General features: G+C 41.8%; 1 protein-coding gene across 1 annotated transcript in view; it reads left to right on the top strand.

The window, feature by feature from the left end:
• Nucleotides 1–2,893: 2,893 nt before the first annotated feature.
• ETNK1 (ethanolamine kinase 1) overlaps nt 2,894–12,124 on the top strand; it is a 30,257-nt gene continuing 21,026 nt past the window's right edge. Inside the window, exon 1 of the mRNA XM_066184384.1 lies at nt 2,894–3,198. Within this exon, the coding sequence (XP_066040481.1) occupies nt 3,043–3,198 (156 nt within the window). The 5' untranslated portion in view covers nt 2,894–3,042. The remainder of the gene's footprint in view (nt 3,199–12,124) is intronic.

Below are 12,124 nucleotides of genomic sequence, written 5' to 3' on the forward strand. Positions count from 1 at the left end.
CCTATAACCTAGTATTGTATTAAGCAACTTGCACAAAACTTGCACTTTTTACCATTTCAACAACATTCCAAGCAGCATCCATCTTCAAGAAATTTCTAAACTGTCAAGATTTTTATAAAATAAAATATTTCAAGCTCGTTTTCCCCAAGATTAAAACAAAATCTGTTTACAGAATACAATAAACATGACAGAATGATCAACTTTGTTTGTCAAGAGTTGTTGCTAGGATGCTGTTGGATGCTGCTGGATGGATGCTAGGCCACCAGGCACTTCAAAAATTAATATAATAAATAAATCTATAAGAGCTGACTTACAGCTTTATACCATGTGTACAGAGACGTGATTCATCTTGACACAAATAATTACATGTGAGACAATGAACACAAATGATATGCTTGAATGCACTGAAGAAATGCTGAGATCAAAGGGCAGGACTGGAAGTCAGAAAATTATGTCCAAGCCCACTGTCTGGTCTAATGGCAGGTTTAAAACTTCTGATGGCTCAGGTTTTGTTGGTTTTTTTTTGTTGTTGTTTTTTTAATAATTCGTGAGATTAGGACAATATAAAGCATTTTGAAACACTACTATGCAAAATGTTATTAAAATTAATTATGGCCAGAAGGGATCCTATTCCTAGTCACATTTATGCAATGAGCCCTTCTGAAGCAATTACTGAATTACTGGCTTTGGAAAGCAGCCAGGTGAACTGCACCTGGGAAGATAAAACTGGTTCTGATCCTGATGTTGCTCTTTATGCCTTTTTTTTTTTTTAAGCATTTATAAAATGTCCAGCACTGACATAAAGGCAAGGTGAAAAGTGTAGGAATAAATTAAAGGGCACAACCTGGCTCCTAATTAGCAGACAAGGCAAGGAGAATGGCAGGACAAGGAGGATAAGCAGATCAGATAGGCTGCCTGGTAGAGCACAGGCCTGGGACAGAAGCAAAACATCTTATTTTCTTCAGTTCCCTGTTGTGAGCATCTCTTCCCAGCCTTGGAATGAGTTGAGTTTGGTGTGGTGTACCTGCAAATGTATCAAGCATTAAGAGAAAACATATTTTTGAGGCTTGATTTGGACACACAGCAGATATCTGTGGGAAACCAAAGGTAAAAAGGGAAGGAAACCAGGTGAGTAGCTAACTGTAACTTTTATTAATTAAAATAACAGGAATTAAGAAAAACAGGGGGGGGGGTTTTGTGTTTTAAAACCCCAGGAATTAAGAATTCCCAATACACCACGAGGACAAGCCAAAAGGATACATCTTTATACCATAACCAGAAAGATGAGAGTGCTACTGCCTATGTGTTCAAGGTTCTTTCATGTACTTTGTAAATATTTAGTATATAAAAGTTCAGCTCTCATCATTCCAAACAATCTAAGCACCACAACTGCTCCAAATTCCCCATTTGTTGGAGGTTAGGTCCCAAACCAAGACACCATTTTATGTTAAAAACACATTCACAAACAACTTATGAAAATCTAATCAGACTTGGGCAAATTCACAAGACTCCTAAGAGTTAATAGCTGCAACCTTCTGGTAGATGTATTTATTATTCTCAGCATTAGCAAGATTGAATCTCTGTTTAGACCAGTTCTTGTTAAAATTAACATTTGGAAGTTGGAGCATTCAACCTTTGATATTTTATTTCAACCAAATATCTCTTTGGCCTTAATCTATAAATGAATCTTAGTTTATCATCTACCAAACTGCCTAAGCAGAAGCAGAGGCCACTATGAATCACATGCTTGATCTGGTAGAGTGATACCATGCCTCTATGGTAATGTTGACTTATAGGGCTAAGCTATGTGTATGAAGGTGAATGTGTTAAGAGAAATCTATTTTTCAAAGCATTTAGAATTTCAAAATAGCCTTACTTTCAAAGAAGAAAAAGTGAAACGGGCTAATGGAAGAAATGGGTAAAATTTTATGGCATCTGAAATTTGATTCAGACCCTGATATTCTTTCCCCTTTAATGCTTGATAGAAAAATCCCATTAATGTAGAATAACAAATTTAGTCTAATAACATAAATTTGTGGATGTTAAATTTTAATTTAAAATACAGCAGAAGGAAAATTTATTTATTGAACTCTCACAGACAGATTCCTACCTCTGAAGATTTTAAATACTTGATCTGAATCGAAGTTTAGAGGGAAAAGAATACTGAGATTAAAGATCCCCTGACCTGGGTCTGTTTTAGAGTAACAGCTCTTCAGGGGGGACCCCGGCCACTACTCTGTTCACACAGTCCTTGTGTATTCGTCTAACTCAATTCAGTTGTCTTTACAGAAGGACTTCTTGTTCAGTGGAAAGATCACAGAATGTGAAAGGAGGAAGGACTATTAGGGGGAGCATCAAAATATTTCTAAAAAAAAAGAATTTTTTTTTTTTCTCTCCTGGTTGGTACTAGCTGTGGTGTAGCCTGGCCTCTTTTTAATTTTTTTTTTTTAAATTTTATTTTATTTTCCCCGAAAATAACTTCAAGGCAACGAGATTTCCAGCATAAAATAAGTGAGGGGGGGGGAAAAAATATGAAAGAATGTAACTGCTCTGTAGAAGGAGCGGCTCAAGGTGCCGAGCAGGTGCGCGCCCTGCAGGGCCACGGCGAACAAAAGGGGAGACGCGGGGAGAGGTTCCAGGACGCAGATTTAAAAAAAAAGAAAAAAAAAAAAAATCAACGGCAGCAGATAACTCCGATTAGGATCAGCCGCTCGCCCGCATTCCTTGACGCCCTGGTGCTCTCCCACGGCAGCCCCGGACACATTTGGCTAATCCTCTCCCTGTCGGCGGGGCCGGGCGGCGGGCAGGGCGATGCTGAGGGGACGGGCAGGTGAGGGGAGCGGCCGGGGGGCGGAGGGCAGGGCTGTGCCCGGCTCCGCCCGCTCTCCCAGGCTGCTCCGCGTTGCCGGGGGAGGTGGAGCCGCTTTATCGGTAGCCGAAGTGGAAATTTCCCCGTCAGTTGCCGGCTCCGCCGCGGAGGAAGCATCAGCGGGAGCTGCCTGCTCTCCTCTCCCCGTGCCGCGCCGCGTCCTGCCCGCTGTCATGTCCAACTACATCCACGTCCCGCCTGGCTCGCCGGAGGTGCCCAAGCTGGACATCACCGTCAGCGAGCGGGAGGGGCCCGGCTATCGCCAGGGCGCCCTGCAGCTCCTGCGCCGGCTGCGCCCGCACTGGAGACCCGAGGAGGTGACGCTGCAGGTACGGCGGGCTCCGCGCCCCGGTTCGCGCGGGGGATGCGGCAGCCCGGCCGCGGGGAAGGGAGGGGAGAAGCGGGCAAGGAAGGGGGGAGGGCGGGCGGCCATTGTGCGGGGGAGCTGCCGCCTTGTTTCCTCCCCCTCCCTCCTTCCCCCGCTCTCCGCCGCAGCCCCCTGCGCGGAGCCCCATTTGCTGGGCGGCCCGGCGGCGGGGCGGGGCGGCATCCCGCCTTCCCTCCTTCCTTCCCGGCCCTCCTCCTTCCCTCCCCGCCGCCCGCTCCCGTCTTCTTCCTCCCGTGCCCTCCCCGCTGCAGCTCGGCCGCCCGCGTTAGCGGCAGGGAGAGCTCTGGAGCCGGGGGCGAGGGGAGGAGGAGGAGGAGGAGGTGTTCCTCAGCGTCACCCTTGCTGTTTCTCCGCTGGGTGGGGCGTGTTTGTACACCGGGGGCAGAGCGGGGAGCAGGACATACCGCCGAGGTCGCGGGCCCTGCAGCCCTTGTCGGGTGTTTCCTGTCATAAAAAAAAAAAAAAAAAGGCAACAAAAAACCAAACCAACAAAACCCCACGTAACTATGTGTCTTGTATCGGCAGCGGGCTGTGGTTTAGGCTGGCGGTGTCGGGAGGCACCGGCCCCGCTGACGCCCTTGCTCGCTGCTCGTGGCAGAAGGAAGCGCCGCTGCTCTCCCTGGTGTTCTCTAGGTGAGCAGTCTTTCGTCCCCACGACGAGTCGCCTGCCGGAGGATCGGCTGCTTTTGTGCCTTTAGAACATGCCTGACACGGCCCCCCTGGACTTCAAAACTCCGTGGCTAAAATAGCAGCTCAGCCTGCGGCTAGCTGAGGGTTTTATTAGGTGCTCGGCTGTGTTATTCAGCAGTTGTTATTACGTGGAGGTGTCTTATTTCAATGAAGTTCCTCTTCAGAGAGCTGCTGGACTAATTTGCGTAGGAAAGCTGGGCACGTTGAGGCAATGGCCCGTAATTTGACTGAAATTTTCTGATGTCTTGAAAGAAAAATGCAACGTGACACGTGCCAGTTCAGGTAGCGGGAAAATAAAGCTAATGAGCTTTTTCTAAATAATCTGTTGGAGCCAGTGGCCGTGAGTTATGTGGAGTCTCAACATCTCGAGGTGCAGTGGAAATAGCTTTTCAACATGTAAAGCTAACCGAGGTCGCTAAAGTTCATAGAATATCTTGAGTTGGACTGGGTCCACAAGCATAATCCAGCTGCCAGCTCCCTGCAGGGCTACACAAAATCATACATGGTTCTATTTTTTCGGCTCTCAGCAGACTAGTTTTCTTTCTTTCACTCAGGGTTGTTGAAAAGTGAAACCAAAACATTATCCTGTTAAGGAGGGTTGGCTCTATCCTTTGGGCAGTGTTGTATAGATTTAAGAAAAAAAAAAAGTTGCTTCCTTCTGCCACTCCCTTTACAAGAAACAACATATAAGTAATAATTTGTTATTATTATTCCATGTCATTGGTGTGGAACAGGGACTCTTTTGACTGGTCACACAGAAGTGAAGTAGGCGATTACTGCCCGTGGTTAGAGGTTTCTGTCTAAAAAATACCTTGAGTTCAGTTTTAACCAAGTTCCTTTAGGAACACAACTTTTCAGCTTGGTCCTTTCCTTTGGAGCACTGGAAGAACATTCCATTCAAAAAGCCCTTTTATTTTTAACCCTTTAGCTCGTGTTTAGGCTGCTGTGTGTGTGTAACAAGCAGGAGTGCCTGTGGTTTGGAAGAAATTCCAGCAGCAGTGGTGGCAATACAGCCAGTTACAGATTCGTGTACATGCATCCAGTGCAGGAAGGTGTTGAAATGAAAAGTGGCTCTTTTGTGAGGAAGCAGTGAACAGGAGGATGCCCTGGGGTGTCTTCCCTTTGGGTGTGTGTTTAGGAGGGAGATGAGGGTGAGACTCCTTTATTGCATGGAATTTATGCCTGACTCACCTGAAGCAGCAAAGGGGATGAAGAGCAGTGATAGGTTTAATGAACTGCTGCTTCCTCTGGTGAACTCCGCCATTTGCTACCTTTGCTCTTACTAGTTCTTGGACCAGAACAACTGTAAGAAGTTGAAGAGTCCAGAGTTTGATTTGAAAAAGTTAATTAACTTCTCTTGCAAAAATTAACTGTTGTGTGTTAATGTGTTTAGTCAGCTAAACCATTTTGAAACTGTAGTTAGTTTATGTTAATGCTTAACCCTCACTTTCCCTAAGATTTATAAGTCCCTAAAATCAGGGATATATTTTAACATTTATATTTTTTTTGCACCATAGCATAAAAAACACAAATGTATGATGGATGATGTAAAATAATTAAAATCTTCAGCGCTTAAGTTACTCTTTTATTGCATTATTTATCAGAAAGGCTGTAACATCAGAAGCATTACCTTTTGAAATGGAAGCAGCTATACTGTGGTGTATCTTCTTTATATCAAGTTTTTTTACATTGCAAGGGAGAAAGAGAACTTTTTTGTCAAAACACTTATCTTCATGTATGTTGTGCAGTTGTCAGCTGAAAATGTCCTAGGAACTGTGTGGAGTTGGGTGCTTAATTTTCTAACTCCTGAATTTTTGAGGTTTGCTTTCTCTGCTTTTTGCAGCAGTCACTTTTGATTCTGGAATGGCTGATTTTTTAGTAACAGCACTGTTGAGTGGTTCTGGTTGGAAGGAATCTTTGTAGGTCTCTCTCCCAAACTTGGGCTGAACAATTCTCTGCTTGCTGAATTCAGAAATTGACTGTTGTGAACGTGAGGTACAGGTTTTTAAAATTTCATTTTAAAAATGCTCTTCCAACTCAAAACAGGGCTTCTGAGTTTTGTGAGCAGCCTGAATTTTGACAGTGGGCATTCCAGTTTTTAAATCCTGCACGATTCTTAATGAAACATAAAAACTTAATTGTTTTTACTCTTTGAAAGAGGTTGTATTACCCGTCCTAATGTAAAAATACACTCACACAGATTGGATTTTGTTGCCCACCTTATGAATTCATTATTTTTTCTCTTTTGTGGAGATTCAAGGAAGATTAATGTTTGCTTACAGTATGGGAAAATCAGTGACCACTTCAGTAGTGCTGATTCAGGATTCTTTTATCCCATGACTGTCTACCTCTTGTAAGTCTGGTGGCAAAGAAGGATTCAGTAGGGTAACACACCATTTCTTACCCTTCTGAAGTAATATTTAATATTGAAAATGGAGGCTGCCTGTTTTTATTTGAAAAGGCTTAATGCTAATAGTGTTAATTTATACCATTTTTTGGTGTAGACCAGAATGATACATATGGGGAAAAATTAGCTGAAGACTTACTCAAAGGTCTCAAAGCATGAAAATGTTCGGCTGGCAAACAGTGCTCCTGTCCTGGATGAAACCTGAGGAGAGGTGGAAAGAATCTGTTTTGCAAAGGGGATTAAATTTTTCATAAAGATACCTCATAACTCCGCCCTGCAAATCTTTCAGGCAACTATCATCTCCAAATAAGAAGGATTAATTTTCTTTTTTTTTTAATTCTCTGAAGTCATTTGGCCTTGCTTGTTTTCTGGTACCCTTTTCTGTTTGGTTTTGTGTGGGTTTTTTTAATTTGGTTGGGTTTTTTTTTTTTTTTTTTTTTTTTTTTGTTTGGGTTTTTTTTTCTTTCTTTTTTTTTGTTTTGGGGGGCTTTTCCCCCCTGAGATTTACGTATCTTCTCACTTATCAACACTTTGCATGATTTTACTACTACAACACTTCAAATTTGCAAAGATTGGCTCCTGCAGCTATGAAATGTGAATGGGATGGACTCAGGGTTATAAAAAATTGTGCTTTCGTCAGTGAAACAGCCACTCACCTACTTTTATGTTTGCCAAATTAGCTTTTGTCCTTGGTTCTTTGATTTTTTTCATCTTGACTTGTGCTCGGTAGCTTTTCTTCAGGCAGTATTTTCTGGCTGCTGGTCTAATTTATTTGCTTGTCTTGATCTTGATATTCTTTTTATAACGAGCTTTAATTTGGTTCAGAGTTCTGAACTCGTTGGAATGTCTTTTTAGTTTATTTAAGTAGGCTGTGTGTGGGTTTAAAAGCACTGAAATCATTGAAGATGTTAGTCTCTGGGAAACAAAGCAAACTAATTTTATTTTGTATCTCAGTGCTGTTCCATTTCTTGAATGAGACGTGTATCGGTCAGCTGGTTTTGGCACATCACCCACTTCAGCAGCTGGGGAAGCAGTTGCCGCATCAAGAGGAAGGACTGAATCCCCAGGGAAGTGCTGGTGCCTCCAAATGGGGAAGTGTTGAGTGAGGAGAAGAAAGGGAAAAGTTAGAGTTGCAGAATGGGCTGCATTGCTGATGTTTTGTGGAAAAAGTGTAATTTGAGGTGCACCTTGAAGGCAGTGTCACAGAAAGTGGGAAATGCCAGCAGTATTGGGTGTCCTTGGAGGCTGGGTTGGTTTCTCCAGTCCTTTGAAGCTTCTGATGAAGTTTGATAATCTCAATCCCCTGTTTCTAAAGGTTTGTGTGGTGTCTGTGTGGGGCAGAAGCTGTAGTGGCATTTAATGGAAGTGATCTGCCATATGTGCCTGATGTAATTCAGCTGTACATGGTGTGTTTATTGATGACTGGGATTCTAATTACAGAGAATCAGTATTTATTTAGGCTCAGCTTGGATGAATCCGCGGGAAGGCATGTAACTTGTGCTACAGGCTTGTAACATTGGAAAGGAATAATCCAAGGCAGTTTAGTTCCTGTCCCTCAGTCCTCCCTCCCCAGGCATTTCATGTCAAAATCTTCCAGGGGGAGGAACAGCAAATTAATTCTTTGATTTAAAATAAAGTTTTAGGCTCCTTTCCTGTTAGCTTTATTATAATTTTAAAATCTGTAACTGTTTTAATCAGTATCACAAAATTTGTAAAGCCAATTCATCGCTTTCAAAGTGCTAACTAGTTACCTGATGTTGACTGTTTTCAGGTAGAAGAATATTCTTCAGAAACAGGGTGAAAAAAAAGTAACTTACTAATTTTTTTTTTCTGTCATCAAAAGAAACCACCCCCCAAAAAAACCAAAACAAACCCTGCCAAAAACTTTCACATACTGCCACTCATTTCAACTAAAACCAGCCCTCAAGCCAAAAATGTCCCAAACAAAACCCACCCACACCTTGAAGCTGAAGCGTTTATGGTTTGGTAGCCCCCAAAAAACCCAAGTTATACCAGCGCTATCTATGCTGTAAGCATCGCTTTCTCCATGCTGCTGTCACACAGGGCAGAAACTGCTGGTTCAGCCTCTGGCCAAACTTAGCAGACAATAGAGGTGCAGACTTGCTTGCTTCCTTCTTGTCTTGGTATTTTTAAGACCAAATGCTCTTGCTCCTGATCATCTGACCACCTCAATCATGCAGACAGTGACTTTCACCTGCTGAGGGTAATGAACTAGAGGATGTGGCTCCAGAGCCTGGAGACCTTTGAGTGAGGTTTTCTTGTAAGTCCTGCTGATCATGTGAGAATTTAGCCGAGGCATTTTCCAGTAGTTGTACTTTGTCCTTCCTTTATGAATAGCCACAGAAAGAGAGCTACAGTAGCTACAGAGAGAGAAATAACTAGCCTTGTTTGAAGAAATTAAGTTCTTGATCTGTGTACCTCTGGATGTGTCTGTGTAGATGATACTTACCCAGAAAAAAAGATCAACTTAGGTTTACAATATAAAGTTGAAGCTTTGGGAGCTTTAAAGAGGCATGTTATTGAAGTCTGTTCCTTTCTGGAGATCTCAAAGTCAGTCTGGGGTTCAGCAGCAGAATTTGGGGAATTCCTACTTATTTATGCAACGTTACATCACTGTTTTGTTTTTATGGCACTACAGTACTGATTCCTGCCTTCCCTGCCTATGGATGTAATAGCTCAGTCCAGAAGGGAAAAATCAGCTCTTCTGAGTCATAAGTACTTTCTACTTTGCCCCATGACACTTTTATTTCTGTCTGTTCCTTCTTGTTATGTGTGATTGCAATTTTGTTCTCCTTCTTTTGAACACTTGGAACAATGGGATGAGGTGGAAGCTTTTCATGAGACAGGTGCTTTTTAGATGGGAGCATATGCATCACACGCCCTTTCCAGGAATCTAATAACCCAATAGGAGTGCTTTTAGGGGAAGCTGTCTCAAAGATGCTTCATGTCTTGGTTGAATTTGCTCTTCCTGGGCTCTCTGAGATTTGAGTAATTTAAGTTTATTTGTAACTTTCTCACCTTAAGTCTGCATTTCATTAAACAGTTTGTTGTTTTTTTTTTTTTTTTTTCTAGAAATCCTTGCATTCAAGCTAGATCTGATTGTGGGTAGTATAAATATAGTTTCCAGAAATATTTCTGAATCTGTTTTTACCTTTGAATCACCTCATCTGAAAGTATGTATTAAACTGTGATAAGCTCGTAGCACAGTAATTAACTTTTTTGCGGATTACAGGGGTGTCAGAATCTTGCTGCTGGAGGTTTTTTTCTCTGTTGCAATGTGTTCTTAACCTCTGTTGTCTCAGTATTATTTTTTTTTTTTTAAATTTATTCCCAGAGTTTTCTACTTTGATTGCATTCTGTAGATTCTTCCATCTTCTTCCATGTGGGCTTGATAGTTTACTGATTATCTTGTCCACATCATCAGGGTCTGTTCTCTGCTTTTGATGCTCAGCTGATGCTTTTGCTGTAGAACTCCTGTTTTGCTGTGCTCCATTTCAGGTTGTTTTGTGCAAGGCCTTCTAAGCTGATTCTTTAAATGGTCAAGTAAAGGCATTCTGAATAAAAGACTGAAGTGACTACTATGTTCTTTTACTGGTGGTAGTAAGCACTAGATGTTTTCTTATGATGGAAAATGGAAATTGCCTACTTTGAATAATGTTATTAGAAAAGTAAGTGAACCCTTCTGCCTTTTTAAGAAGCAAGAGCTAAAATGCTCCTGGGTGTAAATAATTATTTGTAGCAGCATGTTACAAATAGATGCTAATAAGCAGAGTTCCTAAATTAACAGCTGAGGGAGTCCAATTTCCTTGTTGCAGATTTCTTTTTATTAGTGTTAATGAAACTTGTTTTAAGGGGATAATAGACCTGTGACAGAAGGTGTAATGTGCCCAGCAGTTTCTGTTCAACAGCATAACAACTCAAATTCTTTCTGTCTCTTTGCATCAGCACTATTAATTTTTTTTGGAGTTTCACTATTTCTGTTGACTTAGAGCTGTGTCTTTTTCATAGTATTTTTTTTTTCCCCTTAAACTATATTTTGGAAGTTTTTAGCTAAGTATAGCAGACATTATACTCTTGAACTTGAACAGCTCAACACGAATCACTTCTGCAAAGTGCTCTTCATACTTTTTAAATGAACTAATTCTGGGTTTAAGTCAAAAGGTATGGGAATCAGTACCTGTATGTTGATTTGCCATCTTTAAGTCCTTCTGACTTGTTCGTGGCTCCCCAGTAGAAGGAAGACACATGCTCATTGTAGAAGGTCCAGAGAAGGTTCCTGAAGATTACAGAGGGACCTGGAGAATCTTTCATGTTTGGCCTGGAAAAAAGGAGACTTGCAGGGATCTTAGGTGTATAAATACCTGGTGAGGGGGAATTGAAGAGACATTCAGACTCCTCTGAGTGCCCAGTGACAGACAAGGCAATGGGCACAAAATGTGTGAAGTGTCATCTCAACAAAAGAAAACACTTTTTTTCCTGTGAGGGTGGTGTAACACTGTAACAGGCTGCCAGACAGGTTATAAACTCTCCAGAATTTCTGGAGATTTCCCTGGGCACAGTCCTGGGCAGCTGGCCCTGCTTGAGCAGGGAGGTTTAACTGGAGGATCACAGGAGGTCCCTTTCTCATCTGAACAGTTCTGTGACCATACACTTATGACTGGGAAGGTTAGGAATGGATGCGTTTACAGTATAAGGGTGTAATTCATCATTTACAAGCATTTTGAAATGCATTTTAGATACTGCCTGTTCAAATACATGAAACACTGCTCAAGCCCAGTTTCTATGGTGCTAAGTTGAAGTTTTCTTAGTTGAGGTGCTTAACGTTGCAACAGTTACTGTGAAGAACGTTCAGACTTCATGATTCATCTGGAGTTATAAAGTGATAGCTAGTAAGATGCACCCATAAATGATGAAGCCTTAATTTTGAGTCAGTCAGTGAGGCCTTGTAAGCAGCTTTATTTGAATTTATGGTTACCCTGTCTAGGTCAAAGTTACATCATTTGCTGTATCTACTTCTTCAGGATTGAGTGTTTGTAACCGTTCAAGAAAATAGAGTGCCTTTGTATCTTCTGCATCTTTCCTCAGGAGCTTGTGCTATTTCTTCTGATTTGTGATGACAACTGAACCTTCCCTCCCCACTTCTTTTCTGCATTTATTGATGAATCTGTTGACCTCATCAAATTGGGGGTGTTGGGGAAAGCGAGGCATACGAGCTAGAGCACATGTACTGTAGAAATCTCATCTCCTAAACAGGGTGACTTGACCCAACTTCAGATTTTTTTTTTCTTTAGTAATTAAAAGAATTTGCTCCTAATTCTCAATTTTTCTAAACCCCTGAGATTTGGAAATAATCTGTCACTTGGGTTTGAGTGATACTACTTTTCAAAATAAAGACTGTATCTTGAGGGGTGAGGGGGAGTAGAAGTGAAACTTCCTGAATTGTGTTTTACTGTTTTATAGAACAAACAATAAAACCCCTAAATAACTCCCACCCCCCAACCCATAAAAAAACTCTCCAAGGTTCTAAAGAATTATGATGCCTGTAGATATGTATTCTGTTGTTGGTGTGTGTTTTGAGCACAAGCACTTTTTCATTAAGTATTATGGCTCAGGATAATGTCTGACACACAACAGACCACTGCACTTTCAGTATTTTTGTTCGGGGCCTGACTTAAGGCTTGAGGCAGAAGTCATATCTCAGAGGGTGCCTGACTGGACAGGAGTAAATAAGGAAATCAAACTGTTGCTA

Source organism: Chamaea fasciata, unplaced genomic scaffold, assembly GCF_029207755.1.
Source record: "Chamaea fasciata isolate MVZ Bird 193981 ecotype frontalis unplaced genomic scaffold, bChaFas1.0.hap1 SCAF_5, whole genome shotgun sequence".
Lineage (NCBI taxonomy): Eukaryota > Metazoa > Chordata > Aves > Passeriformes > Sylviidae > Chamaea > Chamaea fasciata.